The sequence below is a fragment of the Bombina bombina genome, chromosome 1 (genome assembly GCF_027579735.1).
Source record: "Bombina bombina isolate aBomBom1 chromosome 1, aBomBom1.pri, whole genome shotgun sequence".
NCBI lineage: Eukaryota > Metazoa > Chordata > Amphibia > Anura > Bombinatoridae > Bombina > Bombina bombina.
The window spans coordinates 1,001,977,497-1,001,999,998 of record NC_069499.1 but is presented as its reverse complement, the minus strand read 5'-3'; the positions used below and the strand labels follow the sequence as shown (position 1 = coordinate 1,001,999,998).

At 37.5% G+C, this 22,502-nt stretch overlaps 2 protein-coding genes across 2 annotated transcripts in view; one reads left to right on the top strand and one right to left on the bottom strand.

Moving 5' to 3' along the window:
* Positions 1-12,425, bottom strand: part of ZNF341 (zinc finger protein 341) — a 186,818-nt gene extending 174,393 nt beyond the window's left edge. The window contains exon 1 of the mRNA XM_053716200.1: positions 12,385-12,425. Within this exon, the coding sequence (XP_053572175.1) occupies positions 12,385-12,415 (31 nt within the window). The 5' untranslated portion in view covers positions 12,416-12,425. The remainder of the gene's footprint in view (positions 1-12,384) is intronic.
* A 220-nt stretch (positions 12,426-12,645) lies between these two features.
* Positions 12,646-22,502, top strand: part of PXMP4 (peroxisomal membrane protein 4) — a 32,338-nt gene continuing 22,481 nt past the window's right edge. Inside the window, exons 1-2 of the mRNA XM_053712850.1 lie at positions 12,646-13,093; positions 14,215-14,277. Coding sequence (XP_053568825.1) covers positions 12,831-13,093; positions 14,215-14,277 — 326 coding nt within the window. The 5' untranslated portion in view covers positions 12,646-12,830. The remainder of the gene's footprint in view (positions 13,094-14,214; positions 14,278-22,502) is intronic.

Here is a 22,502-nt window from a genome sequence, read left to right as displayed (position 1 = left end):
ACTTTGGTAACACTGTTATGCTGGATCCCCCTTTCTTATTGCAATTTTATCCCAAGTGGAATTTAATAAAGACATTGGTTTTTAACGCAGCCTGGATATCAATTCTTTTCGCTTGATATATATATATATATATATATATATATATATATATATATATATACACAGTATGTGAGTGTGTTTGTGTGTGCGTGCTTATCTTGCTTGCTGTGAGTTTGCTCTTGTCTTGAGATAACCACCTGGATGCTATGCGTCGATAATATACCACAAGTATATAAATATATATAAATATAAGTATATAAATACAAATATACCACACTGGAATTGTGCAAATAGAGTGCTTTATTGGCACATCAAAAAACAGGTAACGTTTCAGGGATCCTTGGTCTGATGAAGGGGTGATTGATCCCCGAAACGTTACTTGTTTTTTGATGTGCCAATAAAGCACTCTATTTGCACAAATCCAGTGAGTGCATGCATTTTCTAGTATTGTAATTTGTGCTTGCCTGCACACTGGTAGCTGTCTTTAAGGTGGGAGTGCGCTCTATTGTGGACATATATATATATATATATATATATATATATATATATATATATATATATATATATATATATACATATATACATATACATACATATATATATATACATACATACATACACATACATACATATATCCTGGGAAAATTCAATGAAGGTGGAGTATACTTCCTTAACCCTTAGTAGATAGGTAGAAAAGCAGTGGTTTATTGTGTCTTTGTTACATTGTAGCATACAACTACTGTGCTTTTGTTTAGACAGTGGCTGCTGCAAAGCACTACAGCTTTAATCATTAAAATGATCTAGGTATAATTAGTGTAATCCAGTGGTTTCTAAACTGAGAGGTGGGCTTCCCCAGGGGGTGATAGAGCATATATAAGGGGATGTGTGGGTGAAGTGACACTTCAGACTCTTATATGGAAACCACAAGGAGCATCTGACTGGCAAAATGTAGAATGTTTTTTAAGAGATGTCAATGACACTTGCCATGTTTTGGTGGAATAAGACAAAGGGTGGGATGTAGGTGGAAGAAAGGCACTGAGGTAAAAAATGCTTAGAGACCGTGTTACATATATTGTCTTGATCAGTAACTTGCGTTTAACACAGGAGTAACTAAGTGAAAATTGAAGCGGCTGTGTGAGTGAAGCACTCTTTGGGTTTAAGTAGAATCGGCTCTTGAGAACTGTGTGTGAGCCCTGGATAAGATGGGGACTGTCTTGTAAATGTTGTCAGAGGGGAGGCTCTTTTTTTTTTCTTTTTTCAAATAGGCTTACATTTCACCTTGCAGGGTATAACAAAACTCATAAACAACCTCTAATATAGGCTTACATTTCACCTTGCAGGGTATGACAAAACTCATAAACAACCTCTAATATAGGCTTACATTTCACCTTGCAGGGTATAACAAAACTCATAAACAACCTCTAATATAGGCTTACATTTCACCTTGCAGGGTATGACAAAACTCATAAACAACCTCTAATATAGGCTTACATTTCACCTCGCAGGGTATGTCAAAACTCATAAACAACCTCTAATATAGGCTTACATTTCACCTCGCAGGGTATGTCAAAACTCATAAACAACCTCTAATATAGGCTTACATTTCACCTCGCAGGGTATGTCAAAACTCATAAACAACCTCTAATATAGGCTTACATTTCACCTCGCAGGGTATGTCAAAACTCATAAACAACCTCTAATATAGGCTTACATTTCACCTTGCAGGGTATAACAAAACTCATAAACAACCTCTAATATAGGCTTACATTTCACCTCGCAGGGTATGTCAAAACTCATAAACAACCTCTAATATAGGCTTACATTTCACCTCGCAGGGTATGTCAAAACTCATAAACAACCTCTAATATAGGCTTACATTTCACCTCGCAGGGTATGTCAATACTCATAAACAACCTCTAATATAGGCTTACATTTCACCTCGCAGGGTATGTCAAAACTCATAAACAACCTCTAATATAGGCTTACATTTCACCTTGCAGGGTATGTCGAAACTCATAAACAACCTCTAATACAGGGAGTGCAGAATTATTAGGCAAGTTGTATTTTTGAGGATTAATTTTATTATTGAACAACAACCATGTTCTCAATGAACCCAAAAAACTCATTAATATCAAAGCTGAATAGTTTTGGAAGTAGTTTTTAGTTTGTTTTTAGTTATAGCTATTTTAGGGGGATATCTGTGTGTGCAGGTGACTATTACTGTGCATAATTATTAGGCAACTTAACAAAAAACAAATATATACCCATTTCAATTATTTATTTTTACCAGTGAAACCAATATAACAGCTCAACATTCACAAATATACATTTCTGACATTCAAAAACAAAATAAAAACAAATCAGTGACCAATATAGCCACCTTTCTTTGCAAGGACACTCAAAAGCCTGCCATCCATGGATTCTGTCAGTGTTTTGATCTGTTCACCATCAACATTGCGTGCAGCAGCAACCACAGCCTCCCAGACACTGTTCAGAGAGGTGTACTGTTTTCCCTCCTTGTAAATCTCACATTTGATGATGGACCACAGGTTCTCAATGGGGTTCAGATCAGGTGAACAAGGAGGCCATGTCATTAGATTTTCTTCTTTTATACCCTTTCTTGCCAGCCACGCTGTGGAGTACTTGGACGCGTGTGATGGAGCATTGTCCTGCATGAAAATCATGTTTTTCTTGAAGGATGCAGACTTCTTCCTGTACCACTGCTTGAAGAAGGTGTCTTCCAGAAACTGGCAGTAGGACTGGGAGTTGAGCTTGACTCCATCCTCAACCCGAAAAGGCCCCACAAGCTCATCTTTGATGATACCAGCCCAAACCAGTACTCCACCTCCACCTTGCTGGCGTCTGAGTCGGACTGGAGCTCTCTGCCCTTTACCAATCCAGCCACGGGCCCATCCATCTGGCCCATCAAGACTCACTCTCATTTCATCAGTCCATAAAACCTTAGAAAAATCAGTCTTGAGATATTTCTTGGCCCAGTCTTGACGTTTCAACTTGTGTCTCTTGTTCAGTGGTGGTCGTCTTTCAGCCTTTCTTACCTTGGCCATGTCTCTGAGCATTGCACACCTTGTGCTTTTGGGCACTCCAGTGATGTTGCAGCTCTGAAATATGGCCAAACTGGTGGCAAGTGGCATCTTGGCAGCTGCACGCTTGACTTTTCTCAGTTCATGGGCAGTTATTTTGCGCCTTGGTTTTTCCACACGCTTCTTGCGACCCTGTTGACTATTTTGAATGAAACGCTTGATTGTTCGATGATCACGCTTCAGAAGCTTTGCAATTTTAAGAGTGCTGCATCCCTCTGCAAGATATCTCACTATTTTTGACTTTTCTGAGCCTGTCAAGTCCTTCTTTTGACCCATTTTGCCAAAGGAAAGGAAGTTGCCTAATAATTATGCACACCTGATATAGGGTGTTGATGTCATTAGACCACACCCCTTCTCATTACAGAGATGCACATCACCTAATATGCTTAATTGGTAGTAGGCTTTCGAGCCTATACAGCTTGGAGTAAGACAACATGCATAAAGAGGATGATGTGGTCAAAATACTCATTTGCCTAATAATTCTGCACTCCCTGTATAGGCTTACATTTCACCTCGCAGGGTATGTCAAAACTCATAAACAACCTCTAATATAGGCTTACATTTCACCTTGCAGGGTATGTCAAAACTCATAAACAACCTCTAATATAGGCTTACATTTCACCTCGCAGGGTATGTCAAAACTCATAAACAACCTCTAATATAGGCTTACATTTCACCTCGCAGGGTATGTCAAAACTCATAAACAACCTCTAATATAGGCTTACATTTCACCTCGCAGGGTATGTCAAAACTCATAAACAACCTCTAATATAGGCTTACATTTCACCACGCAGGGTATGTCAAAACTTATAAACAACCTCTAATATAGGCTTACATTTCACCTCGCAGGGTATGTCAAAACTCATAAACAACCTCTAATATAGGCTTACATTTCACCTCGCAGGGTATGTCAATACTCATAAACAACCTCTAATATAGGCTTACATTTCACCTCGCAGGGTATGTCAAAACTCATAAACAACCTCTAATATAGGCTTACATTTCACCTCGCAGGGTATGTCAAAACTCATAAACAACCTCTAATATAGGCTTACATTTCACCTCGCAGGGTATGTCAAAACTCATAAACAACCTCTAATATAGGCTTACATTTCACCTTGCAGGGTATGACAAAACTCATAAACAACCTCTAATATAGGCTTACATTTCACCTCGCAGGGTATGTCAAAACTCATAAACAACCTCTAATATAGGCTTACATTTCACCTCGCAGGGTATGTCAAAACTCATAAACATCCTCTAATATAGGCTTACATTTCACCTCGCAGGGTATGTCAAAACTCATAAACAACCTCTAATATAGGCTTACATTTCACCTCGCAGGGTATGTCAAAACTCATAAACAACCTCTAATATAGGCTTACATTTCACCTCGCAGGGTATGTCAAAACTCATAAACAACCTCTAATATAGGCTTACATTTCACCTCGCAGGGTATGTCAAAACTCATAAACAACCTCTAATATAGGCTTACATTTCACCTTGCAGGGTATGACAAAACTCATAAACAACCTCTAATATAGGCTTACATTTCACCTCGCAGGGTATGTCAAAACTCATAAACATCCTCTAATATAGGCTTACATTTCACCTCGCAGGGTATGTCAAAACTCATAAACAACCTCTAATATAGGCTTACATTTCACCTCGCAGGGTATGTCAAAACTCATAAACAACCTCTAATATAGGCTTACATTTCACCACGCAGGCGGCTAGATTTAGAGTTTGGTGGCCAAAGGGGTGCGTTAGCTACGCATGCTTTTTTTCCCCCACACCTTTTAAATACCGCTGGTATTTAGAGTTCACAGAATGGCTGGGTTTTCAGTGCGTTAGGCTCCAAAAAGGGAGCGTAGAGCATAATTTAACGCCACTGCAACTCTAAATTCCAGCGGTGCTTACGGACGCGGCCAGCTTAAAAAACGTGCTTGTGCACGATTCCCCCATAGAAAACATTTGAGCTGAAAAAAAACCTAACACCTGCAAAAAAGCAGCGTTCAGCTCCTAACGCAGCCCCATTGTTTTCTATGGGGAAACACTTCCTAAGTCTGCACCTAACACCCTAACATGAACCCCGAGTCTAAACACCCCTAACCTTACACTTATTAACCCCTAATCTGCAGCCCCCGCTATCGCTGACACCTGCATATTTTTTTTAACCCCTAATCTGCCGCTCCGTAAACCGCCGCTACTTACATTATCCGTGTACCCCTAATCTGCTGCCCCTAACACCGCCGACCCCTATATTATATTTATTAACCCCTAATCTGCCCCCCCACAACGTCGCCTCCACCTGCCTACACTTATTAACAACCAACACTCATACACCAGACTCTAAACAGCAACAGCATTGGGTCCCATGGAATATTTAATGACAATGGTTTTGAAATGTTCCAAGACAATAATAATCAGCAAGCACTATGTTATTATATAAACTCCAGTGGTGCAACACAATGGTATGTTTGTATAATCAATATAATAACGTATTATTATTGAAAAAACCAGCATCCACTAGCATATATTCATCACAGATGTGGTATCCTTTTAGTAGTGTGTGTGTATTCAGATATATATCCTCCTAATTTCATTAGAGATCAGTACTTCTATCACAATACACAGTCCCCACACCGGTATCAGAACGACTGACTTAACAATCACAGTGAATAATATTATTAATTCTGGTCCTACTCACCGCAGGAAGGGCAAATTTCAATGTATGTGGTGAATGATCTTGTCCGTGTCGATTTCTCCTAGTTGTCCACACACGCTGAGCACACCTGCAGGGTAGCTCAGTGATTGCCTGCTATGCAGGCTTTAGTTGCTTGGAAAGAAACACAGGTCATAGGTTGCATTCACCTCTCCTCAGCGTTTCCCTTGCGCTGATATAATGCATAAAAATTCCAAAAGAGTTGTAGGAGGTGAATGCAGGCAGCACAACTTTGGTAAAAAGTAAAAATAAGTTTTATTCAATCATTTAAAATTGATACAAGCACAGATACAAGTGTTACCCAAACACACAGGGGAAAAAGACTGCCTTCCGACGCGTTTCCTGCTCAAACTGAGCACTTCATCAGGGATGGCAGGTGTCTCCCTTCCAAACTATTTATTGGAGTTGAACGACTTAACCCTTTATGTACTAAATTCAAGAATTAAATGTTCAGTTCATCTTTTCAACAAATGTTGTTACTGAACAAGGATCAAATGTCTTCAACAAATCTCACCATTTTCCAACATAAATGTTACATTAGTTACTACAATATTTACATTAATTTACATAAACTTTCCAATTTGTTTGCAATTTAAACAATAGGGGAAGTTGCTGTGCAGGAAGAAAGTACTTCTCAATGTGTTGAACCACTTCTAAGTGAATAGTACCCTCTAAGAGAAATATTTATGACCTATAAATGTATCGGTTTGTTTGTGTAGCCGTATTATTTAATGACAAATTATAAATGTGAACTGTTTTTGTTCATATATTAAGTTTCGCTATATATAGATTCACGTACCTACCCAAAACACATCTCACAAAATATACAGTTTCATAGTGTCTAAATTCAGGTGAATCATATTACCTTGATACATCAAATAACAGAATGAGTTAATAGTGATGTTAATCGATTGATATAGACTTTAAGTTTAGATGTAAAGATAACTTGTATATTTATCTCACTGGGAGCTAGCTCTATGATTACCTTTGTTGCATAGAAAAATAGAATGAATTAATAGTGATGTTAATCGATTTATGTAGATTGTAAGTTTAGATGTAAAGATAACGTGTGTGTTTGGGTAACACTTGTATCTGTGCTTGTATCAATTTTAAATGATTGAATAAAACTTATTTTTACTTTTTACCAAAGTTGTGCTGCCTGCATTCACCTCCTACAACTCTTTTGGAATTTTTATACACTTATTAACCCCTAATCTGCCGAGCGGACCGCACCACTACTATAATAAAGTTATTAACCCCTAATCCGCCTCACTCTCGCCTCAATAACCCTATAATAAATAGTATTAACCCCTAATCTGCCCTCCCTAACATCGCCGACACCTAACTTCAATTATTAACCCCTAATCTGCCGACCGAATCTCGCCGCTACTGTAATAAATGGATTAACCCCTAAAGCTAAGTCTAACCCTAACACTAACACCCCCCTAAGTTAAATATAATTTTTATCTAACAAAATAAATTAACTCTTATTAAATAAATTATTCATATTTAAAGCTAAATACTTACCTGTAAAATAAACCCTAATATAGCTACAATATAAATTATAATTATATTATAGCTAGTTTAGGATTAATATTTATTTTACAGGCAACTTTGTATTTATTTTAACCAGGTACAATAGCTATTAAATAGTTAATAACTATTTAATAGCTAAAATAGTTAAAATAATTACAAAATTACCTGTAAAATAAATCCTAACCTAAGTTACAATTAAACCTAACACTACACTATCAATAAATTAATTAAATACAATACCTACAATTATCTACAATTAAACCTAACACTGCACTATCAATAAATTAATTAAATAAAATACCTACAATTATCTACAATTAAACCTAACACTACACTATCAATAAATTAATTAAATACAATACCTACAAATAACTACAATGAAATAAACTAACTAAAGTACAAAAAATAAAAAAGAAATAAGTTACAAAAAATAAAAAAATATTTACAAACATTAGAAAAATATTACAACAATTTTAAACTAATTACACCTACTCTAAGCCCTATAATAAAATAACAAAGACTCCCAAAATAAAAAAATGCCCTACCCTATTCTAAAATAAAAAAGTTCAAAGCTCTTTTACCTTACCAGCCCTGAAAAGGGCCCTTTGCGGGGCATGCCCCAAAGAATTCAGCTCTTTTGCCTGGAAAAAAAACACATACAATACCCCCCCCCCAACATTACAACCCACCACCCACATACCCCTAATCTAACCCAAACCCCCCTTAAATAAACCTAACACTAAGCCCCTGAAGATCTCCCTACCTTGTCTTCACCTCACCGGGTGCCGATCTGTCCAGAAGAGGGTCCGAAGTCTTGATCCAAGCCCAAGCGGGGGGCTGAAGAGTGACGTCCATCCTCGGGCTGAAGTCTGGATCCAAGCGGCGGCTGAAGAAATCCATCATCGGGCTGAAGTCGGAAGTCCATCATCGGGATGAAGTCTTCTATCAAGCAGCATCTTCAATCTTCTTTCTTCCGGAGCGGAGCGGAGCCATCTTCTTCCAAGCCGACGCGGATCCATCCTCTTCTAACGACGCCTACTCGCCGAATGACGGTTCCTTTAAATGACGTCATCCAAGATGGCGTCCCTCGAATTCCGATTGGCTGATAGGATTCTATCAGCCAATCGGAATTAAGGTAGGAATATTCTGATTGGCTGATGGAATCAGCCAATCAGATTCAAGTTCAATCCGATTGGCTGATCCAATCAGCCAATCAGTTTGAGCTCGCATTCTATTGGCTGTTCCGATCGGGCTTACATTTCACCTCGCAGGGTGTGTACTTAGAAACATAAGAATAAGGAGAAAAAAATGAAATTGAGGCAGACAGCCTCTCATTTATGCTTGCCTTACCCCTCGCGGAATGTAATGGTATAATACTAAAACTGTATAATATGTTAGAGAGGCAGACTTATCAAATAATCAGATATCAGTTACCCTATTACTTTCTTAAAGGGAAACTGAACCCAATTTTTTTCTTTCGTGATTCGGATAGAGCATGAAATTTTAAGCAACTTTCTAATTTACTCCTATTATCAAAATTTCTTTATTCTCTTGGTATCTTTATTTGAAATGCAAGAATGTAAGTTTAGATGCCGGCCCATTTTTGGTGAACAACCTGGGTTGTCCTTGCTGATTGGTGGATACATTCATCTACCAATAAAAAAGTGCTGTCCAGAGTTCTGAACCAAGAAAAACACTTAGATGCCTTCTTTTTCAAATAAAGATATCAAGAGAATGAAGAAAAATAGATAATAGGAATAAATTAGAAAGTTCCTTAAAATTGCATGCTCTATCTGAATCACAAAAGAAAAAAATTGGGTTCAGTGTCTAGGGTTGCCACCTCGGCCATGTTTTCCTGGACACTTATGCGTTACACATGCTGCAGGGTGTGCAGAGGGGCACATGAATTGCACCCCTGGTCAGCACACAATTAGTGATCCTGGACAGCACTATTCATGTTCCTCCCTGATTTCCCTGCAGCATGTGTAACTCATAAGTGTCCAGGAAAACATGGCCGAGGTGGCAACCCTATCAGTGTCCCTTTAACTTTCAGACAATATTTAGAATACCATAAGCCTCCCTATGTATCCAGCCTTATACTTTTGGTATATATATATATATATATATATATATTTTTTTTTTTTTTTTCTTAACCTAAAAAAAAACAAAACAAAAAAAAACAGACATATCAAACAAAACAAAAAAAGGGCTGTACTCCTCCCCCACCCCTACACCTTTGATTTACTTCTCCCATTTTAGTCAGAGGGGAGGCTCACCGCCTAAGGCTTTTAAAACCCCTGGTATAATCTGAAAAATCATCACTTCTTGTAGTATTGTGGTCGGAGAGTTCATTTGTGTGTTTTTGTGAATGTCGATGAGGATGTGGCTTTTGCTAAACGTACAACTAAACTGAAACCTTGCCATATACATTGAGTTAAAGGGGCATTAAAGTGCAAAAAACGAATGCATAAATTTGCTAGAGCATGTAATTTTATGAACTAGCAACTCTTCAATGCTATGTGTTTTAACGACTTCCGCTGCTGATTTGCTCAGTGGCTCTATCCATTTGGGACAGTTCTCTGCAGCTCATGGGTGTTACATTAACTGTATGTTTAATCCCTTTGCAAATTCCTACACTTGGCTCAAATTCTAAAAATAAATAAAAATTCAGAAACTAGATCACAATCCCTTAAAAATGTATAATGACTAAACATTAAGAAGTTTAAAGGGATACTAAACCCAATTTTATTTCTTTCGTGATTTAGATAGAGCATGAAATTTTAAGCAATATTCTAATTTACTCCTATTATAATTTTTTCTTCTTTCTCTTGGTATCTTTGTTTGAAAAAGCAGGAATCTTCGCCCTGTTTATGAGACAATAAACATCAGTTTCTGCACTGTACTAAAAGGTAAATAACACTGGTATATTCTTTATTTTAACATTATATGTCTGAAGAATGTATCCATATCAATATAGGTATCCATGTGATAAAACAATCTTGATGGCCTAAAATGATTATACTAGCTTTATATTTTCTTTATTACTGTTATATAGTATTAGCACTACTATGTTCAATAAACACAGTATTATTCAGTATAATCTGGTACAGATTTACAGTTCCAATAACATTTAAATGGACCATTTACATGAGTAATTATATTCTTAATTCTATAGCCAGTGTGTGTGTACTGTCTGTGAGGCCTATTTATCAAATGTCTGTCTGACCTGATCCGACAGTGCAGATCAGGTCCGACAGACATCGCTGAATGCGGAGAGCAATACGCTCTCCGTATTCAGCATTGCACCAGCAGCTCTTGTGAGCTCCTGGTGCAACGCCGCCCTCTGCAGACTCGCGGCCAATTGGCCGCTAGCAGGTGGGTGTCAATCAACCCAATCGGGTTGAATTCTGGCGATGTCTGTCCGCCTCATCAGAGCAGGCGGACAGGGTTATGGAGCAGCGGTCTTTAGACCGCTGCTTCTGGCGAGTCTGAAGACTCGCCAGAAACACGGGCCCTCAAGCTCCATTTGGAGCTTGATAAATGGGGCTCTGTGTGTGATAAATTCAGAACTCATAGCAAAATAAGGATTTTGTCTAAAAGGTTTATTCCCCACGTATCAGATACTAAAATAGCTATTTTTTTAAAGTATATGGTCATCATACTTAGGGTTCCGCCAGGTGTTCAGTATTCAGCCAGACAGTATTTTAGAAGATGTCCAGTAAAATCTTCACAAAAATAATGGACACTTAAAGGGACAGTATACATCAATTTTCATATAACTGCATGCAATACACACTGTTATAAAGAACAATATGCACAGATATGGATATAAAAATCCAGTATAAAACCATTTAAAAACCTACTTAGAAGCTTCCAGTTTAGCACTGTTGATGAGGTTAGATTGGGAAACCCAGTGAAAGGGGCTGGGAAAGCATGAGAGGCAGGCACTCCCGCCCATCCCCTGCATATGAAAAGACCCATTACACAAACAAAAGTCTGCAGACATCAGTATACATCTGACACTTTGGGGCTTTGTTAAGAGTCTGAAAATCAGCACAAAGTTATTTAAAAATAAGCAAGACCTTTAAATTGTGACAAAAACTCTTCCTGATGGGCCATATAAATGGATTATCTAGAAATCATTTATGCAAAGAAAAATCCTGTGTACAATGTCCCTTTAAATGTACATTTTTTTTTAAAGTCTCTGAATGTAAGATCAATGTAAATGGAGTTCTATGACTCACTGTATTGCAAATATGGGGCAGCCAAGTGTGTCAAATCATTTCTATTTAATTGTGTTGCAGTCAGCGAAATAGGTAAACTTATTTAGTTGTATCTTAACGGCAGCGAAATGGTAAAATGACTGCTCAGTTGTTAAATATGGATACTGGGATCAAGAGTGGGGGCTAAGGTACAACTAAACCTCGGGGGTGGGGGCATTGTGAGACATCATAACCAGCCACTGACAGATTTACAGTATTTTTGTGGAGTACAGCTGGCAAATCTAATACTATTAAACAGATAAATGTAATTCAGAATGTAATTAATGTTTTCAATGTTTTATTGAGGTTAATTCCCAGTATCAGACAATAGGAAAGATAATCTATATTTATTTATGACCCCCAGCAACAAAGATCATTCAGCAATCATATAAAGTATTTCAGACATATTTACTTTTAAAGTCCCACAAAATCTCCCTGTTCTATAATGTGACAGGAGGCTACTAGCACCCTCCCCTTACAATGCCAGCTTTTCCAGGAAGCCAATCTCCCCCTGCTAGAGCTTTAACACCGGCTATTCCGACACACTCCCTCCTCTCCACATTATACTCCCAGGATGCATCCCTCCCCCACCATGTCTCATGCTATAACGTATTAGGAAGGCTGTCCTTAACATTGATGCCTTGTGAATTAATTATATTGTGAAAATATATAGGAGGCTATCTAATATAACTAGAGTAGTTTTTTTTTCATTTATATTTACCTTCAAATGCTTCAAATATAGCCTGCGCCATCTTGCAGACAGTAAAATGCCTAAAGACGCATTATGGGAAATATCAGTGGGTGTACTGTTCATAAAGGCCAGAAGAGGGCGCATAAATAATAGTAGTGTACAAGAGGACGCAAAGATAATATTGTATTGCATAAGGGCGTGCATATATATAATATAATACGAAGGTTGAAATCTCATCTACATTGTTCCACGAGATGTGCTTATGTTGTTACATATATAGGCAATTGATTGCTTATTGTTGTGGGTGAAGAGCAGAAAATAATCTGAAACATAATACGAAGGTTGAAATCTCATCTACATTGTTCCACGAGATGTGCTTATGTTTTTACATATAGTAGCAGCAGTAGTAGTATCACAATATATGCCGGCCGTTCTCAAACAAAACAGGATACCGATGTAGTAAAAGTTCCCTTTACATGTCACAGTCAGGAACACTTTCTATAGACGGAACCAAAGAGACATTGCTCTGTGTCTGCACCTACGTATTTCAGTGTAGTACGTGCAACAATGAAAAGTATCCTCCCAGGAACACGGAAGTTATATTTGATCTGACAGAGGCCAGAGCCAGGATGGCGGACACAGTGTCAAAGAGTTTAGTTCGTGTGGTTAATGAGTTGATAAAGAAACGAAGATATCAAGCGGCACTGGCTGTGATCAAGGGCTTTCGCAATGGGGCTGTGTGAGAAATATTGCATATTCTATGGTTTCATAAGAGGGTTTATACAGACATCCCAACTCTCCCTGAAGTTCAGGGAGTCTCCCTGATTGTAATAGCGACTCCCTGATGCCAGCAAATGGAATACAATCTCCCTGAAACTCCAAGTACCATGATCCAATGTGGCCCAAATCTGGAAAAGTATTTATTTAAAGGGACATTAAACACTAAATACATGCTAGATAGAATGATGCATTCAAAGAAAAGATTAGTCCATGACTAACATGTAGATGTATTTTTTAAAGTTTCATTAGTTGTTTAAAAAGTGACAAAATAAGTGTAAAGTTTTAGTGCCTATAAAACACTTGGAGCTGCCATGTTGTAACTTGTGTTACCTTCTCTACTGTGGCCAATTAGGGTCAGGTATAAATAAGTCACTAGAGTGTGCAGCCAATGGTTGTGCTGGATTTAACAGTGTTCTGCACTTCCATTTCTAACAGGAACTGAAATGCTCACAATTTCAGAATGGAATTACAGGCAAAGAGGACAAAATAAATAATGAAAGTATATTGCAGAGTTGTTTCATTATATACAATTTATCATTTTATATTACCATCTCAAAGTGTTTAATGTCCCTTTAAGGAATGCCTTTAGTTGCTGGGACGTTATAGAACCCTCAAAGCATCAGTAACCAAAAAGCTCCCACTTATTCTAATAAAACAAAACACAAATACTATCTTATTTACTGCACGTAATGAATCTTCGTATTCTAAAATATTTAAGCATTCAACAAGCGTACGATCACTGGAAAATAGGTTTGTTGTATGTGGTTGTGCAATAAAGCTACTTTTTTTATGTGACTTTAGTGGGAAGCTACTTTAATGATAAGTCTCTATCTTATTTAGGGTTTCAAGGTGTCCAATATATAACTGGGGGGGTTGCTGCGCAGTAGCGGGTGAAGCCACCTCCCTGAAATGAGTTTTTGCAAGTCGGGATGTATGGTTAATATATAGAGCAGTTATAAGTTTCAGAAAATTGTGTTATATGATGACTTCTAGGGCAAGGAGTAGTTATTTGTAGCAGTACATTTTTATTTCTGTTGACCTCTTATTCTTGAAAAATCATTTATTTATTTTTTTATCTAGATATGGAGCAAAAATCCGAGCACCTCATGCACTGGTGATGACGTTTCTGTTTAAAAGTGGAAGGTACTTTAATTTATATAACATGCACATGACTTTGTATATCTTCATGAACGGGATTCATTCTTGTAATATAAACTTTTTTTTACTTTCTGTGATTAGATTTTCTTTAAATACTTACCTTTTTCTTCTTGAAGTCGCTCCAGCGCAAGCCTCTTCATACGTCAGCAATGACGATTCCGGCATCCTCCAATCACGGCCCCCCCTCCCCGGGGGAATCATTGCCTGAGGCAACGCCGTGATTGGAGGAAGCCAGTTTCGTCATTGCTGGGTAAGTTAACCAGGAAGAAGCAGACAGGGGCATCAGCGATCCAGCGTTTCAGAAGAAAAATTTAAGTATTTTTAAAATCCGGTGCAATGTCAATTTTCATGAATGTTTTTAATAGTTTTTTTAAAAAAACTGGGCACTTTCACATGAAAATTGTCATTCACTTTAAGGAGTCATAGCTTTGTAGACCAAGGAAGGGTAGGGAGTGGTGTTAAAGTGAAGGTAAACTAAACTGGGCTGCAATAAATCAATGAATATATCAAGCCAAATAAATATTATGTTAATTCATGAATATTTCTATATTTCAATATTACCTTAGATATTTGACATATTTAGCATCGATTCTGCTATCCTAAAATCAACCCGTAATATATTTTTTTTTCTAAACAATGGTCACGTTGTTTAAACATCCAATTGATTCTTTGGCCGTTAGGCGGCCGTCAATTGACGTAATCAGGGGATGGTTCATTCTGCGCATGCCTAACTTTTTGTAGTTCATACTAGCAAAGCGAGCGCGTCCACGTTTAGCGCATGCGCATTAACCAAATCATTTGGCAGGCATAGTTACAGCCGCATCGGATAGCAAACGCATGCGCAAAGGTGAGAGTGAAGTTAGGATGCGCATGCGCCGTTGTTAGATGCTCGATGTGCACGAGCCTAGTAGACACGTATAGAGACTGTAAGGTTAGATGCCGGCCATTTTTGGTGAACAACCTGGGTTGTTCTTGCTGATTAGTGGATAAATTCATCCACCAATAAAAAAGTGCTGTCCAGAGTTCTAATCCAATAAAAAAAAGCTTAGATTCCTTCTTTTTCAAATAAAGATAGCAAGAGAACAAAGAAAAATTGATAATAGGAGTAAATTAGAAAATTGCTTAAAATTGCATGCTGTATCTGAATCACGAAAGAAAGAAAATAGGTTGAGTGTCCCTTTAATACGGAGCAGTGCTGCAAAGTGAAAGTGCTAATAGTTACTGCATGTGTCTTGTTTTTTCTGCAATGACATCTCAGATCACAGCATGTTCTGCCTTGGGGTGAAAATATAACATATGGTATGAAAAAACACTTTTTTTTTTTTTTTTTTTATCATTAATCACCAGCTGTATTGTTCTAGACTTTTTTGTTACGCATCTGTATATACTGTTTGTACTTTTTAATATAACATAGTGTTCTGTTTATCACATACATTATATGACTGGGAAATATTTCCTGGAAAACCAAAATGTAAAGGTCATTAATAACTGTGATAATCATTATCTTAGTTTTGATGCTATAATAAATGTGAAGTTATTATCAGTGTTGTTGCTTATGAAATCAAAAGCATTGTTTGAAATAATAGTGAGGACAGTAGATGATTGAGTGTATGTATATTTGTGTAGGATAGTTAACCAGAAATCAGCAATGTGTGCTTACACTGTAACTGTCAAATAGTTGGCTGTCTTTTAGACTGTGAGCCTCTTGGTTTTATAAACCTTTAATAAATTGCAGCATATTAACTGAGCAGAATTAGTTGTAAAATACATTATGGGAACAAAATGGTAGGACTTTTTTTTTGTAATAGTTTTGTGTTGATTCTACTGCATATATTTAAACCACATACCATGTTCATACCACATCTACGTGGCCAGGGTTGTCATTGGTTTCCAACAGTTCTTTTTGTTCTGAGGGACAAAAAAAGCATATATTATATTCTCATTTGACCACTCAAAGCTCATGAGGTTATGGCGTGAGGTTATGCATTTTAAAGCAAAAGAAATAACTTTTAATGTCATTAATCTGTCTGATGTACAACTCACGCCAGAACATGAGGGTGTCTTGAAAAAGGGTCTGGGATTTGCTCCCACGTGCAAATTTTCGGCTTTTAGGACACTCATTGATATAAACAAATTCGTGAGAAAGTTGACACTTAAAAGATTTTTCCATGATTCATAATACAGGGCTACTTATGATGTTTGTAATGCTATGACCCATAACACTAATGAAAATGTAGATTGGAATAAAATGTTTTCCTTTGCAGATACAGGTGGCCCTCGGTTTACGACGGTTCAATTTACGCTGTTTCAGAATAACGCCCTTTTTTTTTGCTATTGAAAAGCATTGACTGCTATTGAAAGCATTAGCACATGCATACATTAAAATAGCCAGTAGGTGGAGCTGTCTGCTTGTGTTGCAGCAAACACATGCAAAGAAAAGCAAGCCAGACATGATCAATGGATCAGCTTTCAAAGGAACAAGATCTAGCAGCCACTTCCCTTAGCTGTAGACTCAATGCAGAGAACTGTCTGCAGAAAAAAAGCAAGTAAAAAAACGTTTTTGTTCATTAAACTTAGTTTGATGATGATACAGTCTGTTGTGTGATTAAACACTGGCAGGCTGAAATCGGTGTATAACCAGACCTGAGCAATGGAGCCGTTTTTTAAAGGAGCAAGATCTAGCAGCCTCTTCCCTTAGCTGCAGAAAAATGCAAGTAAAAAACGTTTTTCTTCATTAAACTTAGTTTGATGATGATACAGTCTGTTGTGTGATTATTTTGTTTTTGTTCATTAAACTTAGATTGATGATGATACAGTCTGTGTTTGTGTGATAATTTTATTAGGTGCAGTTTAGCAAATGTTTTTGTTCATTAAACTTAGTTTGATGATGATACAATCTATATTATTAGGTTAATAATGCTGTTTAGCATTTAAAGTCTTCATTTCAAAGCTTTCAAAATAATGTATTAGGTGTTACTTAGGTCAATTTTGAGAGGGGTCTGGAACCTAACTCCTCACTTCCCATTGACTTACATTATAAACTGGGTTTCAATTTACAACGGTTTCGATTTACAACCATTCCTTCTGGAACCTAACCCCAGTGTAAACTGAGGGCTACCTGTATTGGCTTAATTGAAACTTTGGATAACTTTGACAGTAGTACCACTGATACTAAATATGAGGTTCTCCCCACCCCTAGTAAACACACATCTAGTTTTTATCCTAGGCATTTCAGAGGTAACTTTTTGAATTCTTTTCACAAGCGGGTGGAGGAGGATGTGTTGAAACTGGAGGAAAATTGTTATTCTTCCAGTTTTAAGACTAGACAGAATTTAACTGCTCAGGAGAGATCGGCCATAAAGGATCTGGCAGGGAACGACAACATTGTCATACGTAACTCTGATAAAGGGGGCAATGTTGTTGTTCTCAACAAGTCAAATTACATGATAGAGGCAAACAGACAGCTTTCTGATAGAAATACTTATAGGAAACTTGGGTCTAATCCCACACTTATTTTTTCTAATCAACTTTCTAAACTTCTTGAGGAGGCTGTCTCTTTGGGGATTTTTACAGCAGATCAATCTAAACGTCTACTACCGACACATCCAATAATACCCATTTTCCACTACCTTCCAAAAACACATAAGTCTTTTGTCTCCACCTGGCCGTCCAATCATTTCAGGCATAGGCTCCCTTTTGGAGCCTATGTCTGAATGGATTGACAGCATACTACAACCTTTGGTAACTAATCTTTACAGTTATACCAGGGACTCGGGTAATTTACTAGACATTTTGAACAATTTTGTTTGGCAGGCAGGATATAAGTGGGTTACTGTTGATGCCACATCTTTGTAATCTTCCATACCTCATGTACATGGATGCCGGGCCTTGGAGTTTTTCCTAGAGAAAAACACATCTTACCAGGTTGAGGTCAAACAATACATTGTTGAAATCGTGGAGTTCCTACTTACAATTATTTTGTTTTCGATTCTGTGTATTATTTGCAATGTCAAGGAACAGCTATGGGGGCAAAATTTGCCCCCACATATGCAAATCTATTTGTGGGTAAGTGGGAGCTCCAACAAATTTATGATATAAAGGAACCCTTCAGGTCCGGCATCCTTCTGTACATGAGGTATATAGATGATCTCATTTTTATTGTAAAAGAGGACTTTCCCTTTTAATGACTTTTTGACAGTCCTGAACACTAATGATGTGAATCTAAAATTCACAGGAGAGTTACATCATGATCATGTCAATTTTTTAGATCTCCACTTGTATGGTGAAATCACAACCCACAAGATTATGTCCACTACATATAGAAAAGAAACGGCTGGCAATACCATTCTTCATGCCACCTCATGCCATCCTCCGCATTTAGTCAAATCAATTCCAAGAAGCCAATTTATTAGGCTCAGACGTAATGCCAGTACTTGGATAATTATATCCAAGGTGGTAAGGATCTCATCACCAGATTATAAGCCAGAGGGTACAATGGTAAAGAGTTACTACAAATATTTGAAGAAATAAAAGATTGGAAACCACATTACAAGGGTCAATCACCAAAAGTAGATAATACTAACACTAGTGGCTTAGTAGTCCATAGGATGCCACCAAACAAAGATAACACCAATACAAATAGAAGTAAAAAAAACTATTTAGATGAACGAAGTGTTGTATTCTCAACTCAGTTCTCTCCCCAATACAATTCAATATGTGAAATTATCAGAAAACATCTACATATATTGAAGGGTGATGAGATTTTACAGCCATATATAAAAGAATGCAGATTTGTTGCAAAGAAGCCACCTACATTAGCCTCTAAGCTCTCGCCTAGTTTGGTTAAATCTAAAACTCAGTCAAGTGATAATTGGCTTAGGGGTGTAGGCAATTTCAGGGCACATCTTTCCAATTGTCTCACTTGTGAGACTATGGACTTTACCAGAAGGTTCTGCAGCAAAGTAACTGGCGACTCCTTTGAGATTGATTTTTTTTTTTTTAATTTTTTATTTATAACCAACAAATGGTACAGTGGTAAGATACAAATCAATGACACACCACGCAGGGTGCAGTAAGATAATATAAAATTGATAAGGCTATATGATATACAACAACGCAATTTTATCAGATATACTAGCATTCAGCGTTCATATTTGTATTGAGGTCTGCGAAAGACTTATATGGTTTAGAGAAGTCTAGCCTATGTACTCACTTGTACCACACTGTTGGGGTTTTATTTTTTTGTAAACTAACAAAAAAAAAACTAATCTAACCTAAAATATAAGCACACAAACCAAACCTAACAAACAAATTCAATCCCACAAACAAGAAATAAGTAGTTCCCTCCTCAAAAATGCTGAGAATCACCGTACGAATAGCATAGTGCACAGTGCCCCAATCTACGTTAGTAACAGAGTTTCAAGAGGTATGGGATAGCATATTAAGGTAGGATCCATCTTATTAGCCAAATACTATTTTACGTAAATCTGCGGCTTAAATCAGAATGCTTCTACAGAAGTGGGGGAAGGCATTAAGAGGGTAAGATAATATAAAATTGCTAATGCAATACGATATACAACAAAGCAATTTTATCAGATATAGTAGCATACAGTACTCATATTTGTATTGAGGTCTGCAAAAGATTTATATGGGTTAGAGAATGTTCTAGTATATGTACATTGTTGGGGTTTTAGTTCTGTGTAAACCAAACAAAAGCAGCACAATAGAACAAACCATGGAATGTGTAATAGACTATATTGCAGTTTTGTATGTAAGGAGGTGGAATGTCACAAATTTAAGTAGTATGATGACACAGCTGAGGAACTACACCTAATTGCTTTTAGTTAAGTTAACAAAGTCATTCTGACTAATTTATGAAACACTGATGCGAATAGACGGCTATTGCATTCTCTAATATTGCCATTTAGCCAATAAATAAATTATAGTGAAAGAATTGCAAAAGTGCTCAGCATAGATTAAATAAACATGAAAGTTAAAAAAAAAAATGTTTACATTAAAGTGCTGGGTAACCAAGGTATTATCTGTCTTACACCATCCCCCTTGAAACCAATATACAATGTGGAGTAAACAATGCAGGTATAAAAGGAAAACAAACAATCAAATCAGGGTAGAAAAAGAAAAATCAAGCAGATACATAGAGAATGTTAAGGCATACCTGTTTCTATATAGGTGTCAGGTTGAGCAGAATCTTACAATAAATTGCTATTAGATGATCGTAACTCAGAGCTAAAGAAAGTGTGATGCAATACCAAAGTAGCCACTAGAGGCCCTCAGAGAATAACGATCCACTCATTTAGCAAAGAGTTGGAATATAGAAAATAAAAAAACATAATATACTGTAGCATGCAGCACACTTGACAAGGCTGCCAATCTCAAAGATCCCACAAGAAATTCATATCTGCTAAGTAAGGAAATATATATCAATGTTAATGAAAGGTATCTCCAGATTCCAGACATCTACAGCCTTAGCGCTTTCTATTGTTCTAGATAGTATTATAAAGGGCTAATAGAGAAAAAGAAGATGTATATGCTCAAAATAGTAACACACTACAGTTGAGAAAAAGAGCCTAACAATTATTGGCTTAATTATGATACACTTCACAATTAGCAAAGTTACCTGGGTCCGTGCAATTACTATAGTAGATGGAATGGTGAAAATTAATATGCACCTGTTTTTCAAGCCAAAGTGGGGACTTTGCAGCATAAGATAAGCATGTATTCTAATCCCTTTCCAACTTGATCAAAAGGTACATTGATTATAGCGACCCTTCCAGCACGGATATGTAAGAGTGGTAAAATGTGATTCTATTTCTGAGATCTGTAGTGTACCAAATACCAGGGTCAGTGTGAGAATTAAGGGGCATTCATGTAGCAGATATACAGCAAATTCCAAATGGAGGACTATAAAAGAACCATTTCAAAAGCTTGGGTAAAAGCATATGGATCTATCACTCATAGCCCAGGCATCCAGGAGTTAGATCGGTACATAAAGAGCACATAAGCTGACCAGTAAGGTATAGGCAAATACAGTATTATTGCATGCAGACATGCAGTGTTTGTACATGTAACTTTGTGTTAAGATAAGTGGTGCAGCAACTTGAATGCATAACTTATACTGTGCGTGGAACTCTTTCCTAACTTCAAAGCAACACTAGAGCTTTACAACAAGGCATACATAACCCTTCCATTAGACAAGCATGCTGTTAATACTGAGAGTGACTGTTAATAAAGCAGCAAGTTAAAGTACGCCAACCATGTCATTATTTTATAGGAGAGATGCGGCACCTGCCTTTGAATATGGAATTGAGAAAACATTCAGAATTGTCCCAAGGCAAATTTAGTGTCGCTAGTAAGAGGATGCTTCCAGCTTTAAGATAATTGTTGTCTTGGTGTCTACTAGGAATTGTTATCAGGCACTGATAAGTAAATAATAAGCTGGTATGCCTGGGAGAGCAGCCTATGTGACGAGCTGTAACGCCCTTATGTTCCCAGAGCAGTGTTCAGATGGATATTGAGCACAACAAAAAGTGGTATGAATTGAAAATAAGGCCTGTATACAAAGCATTCTACAGGTTAGTGGGTACTTTGGTGTGAATTAGGTTCAGCATTGCGATAAACTTCCCTGGGTCCCACCGCTCCTTATGAGAGATGACAACAGTAGGATAACTGCAGAATACGGAGACATCCTTCAACCCAGGATCCCTATGAAAGTTAACTTGCCATGTAGTCTCACACCCGTTTGACATAAGTTATTTACACATAAGTTAGTTGAGGGTGCTGCGCTTTATCAACCCACTCCAGCTTTCGGTGGATCCAGCCCTTCTTTTAATCTAAATCTGAGGCGACATCTGTCTGTAGCGCTCTGACATGGTAAGGTGCTGAGCACAGAATCACACAGCTGAGGAAAGGCAAAACTCATGGAGCCCAAAACATCTACATACGTGCTGGAGCTGCATGCTGCTGGGGTATAATACCAAGGCGAGTATGGGACAAGGCTTGCATAGTCCTCAGAATCCCTCCTCAAACTGTGTGGCCAATCTCTAAATGTAGGATCCGAATCTTCAGAGATATTAGCAGGGTGTTGCGTTTTGTGGCTGCCACCTGTTCCAGCTTCCCAGATAGCCCGGCCACCCATTTGTGCCACGACCTTGATAGAGCAACTATCCCTCGCCGGGGATACCATGTTGGGG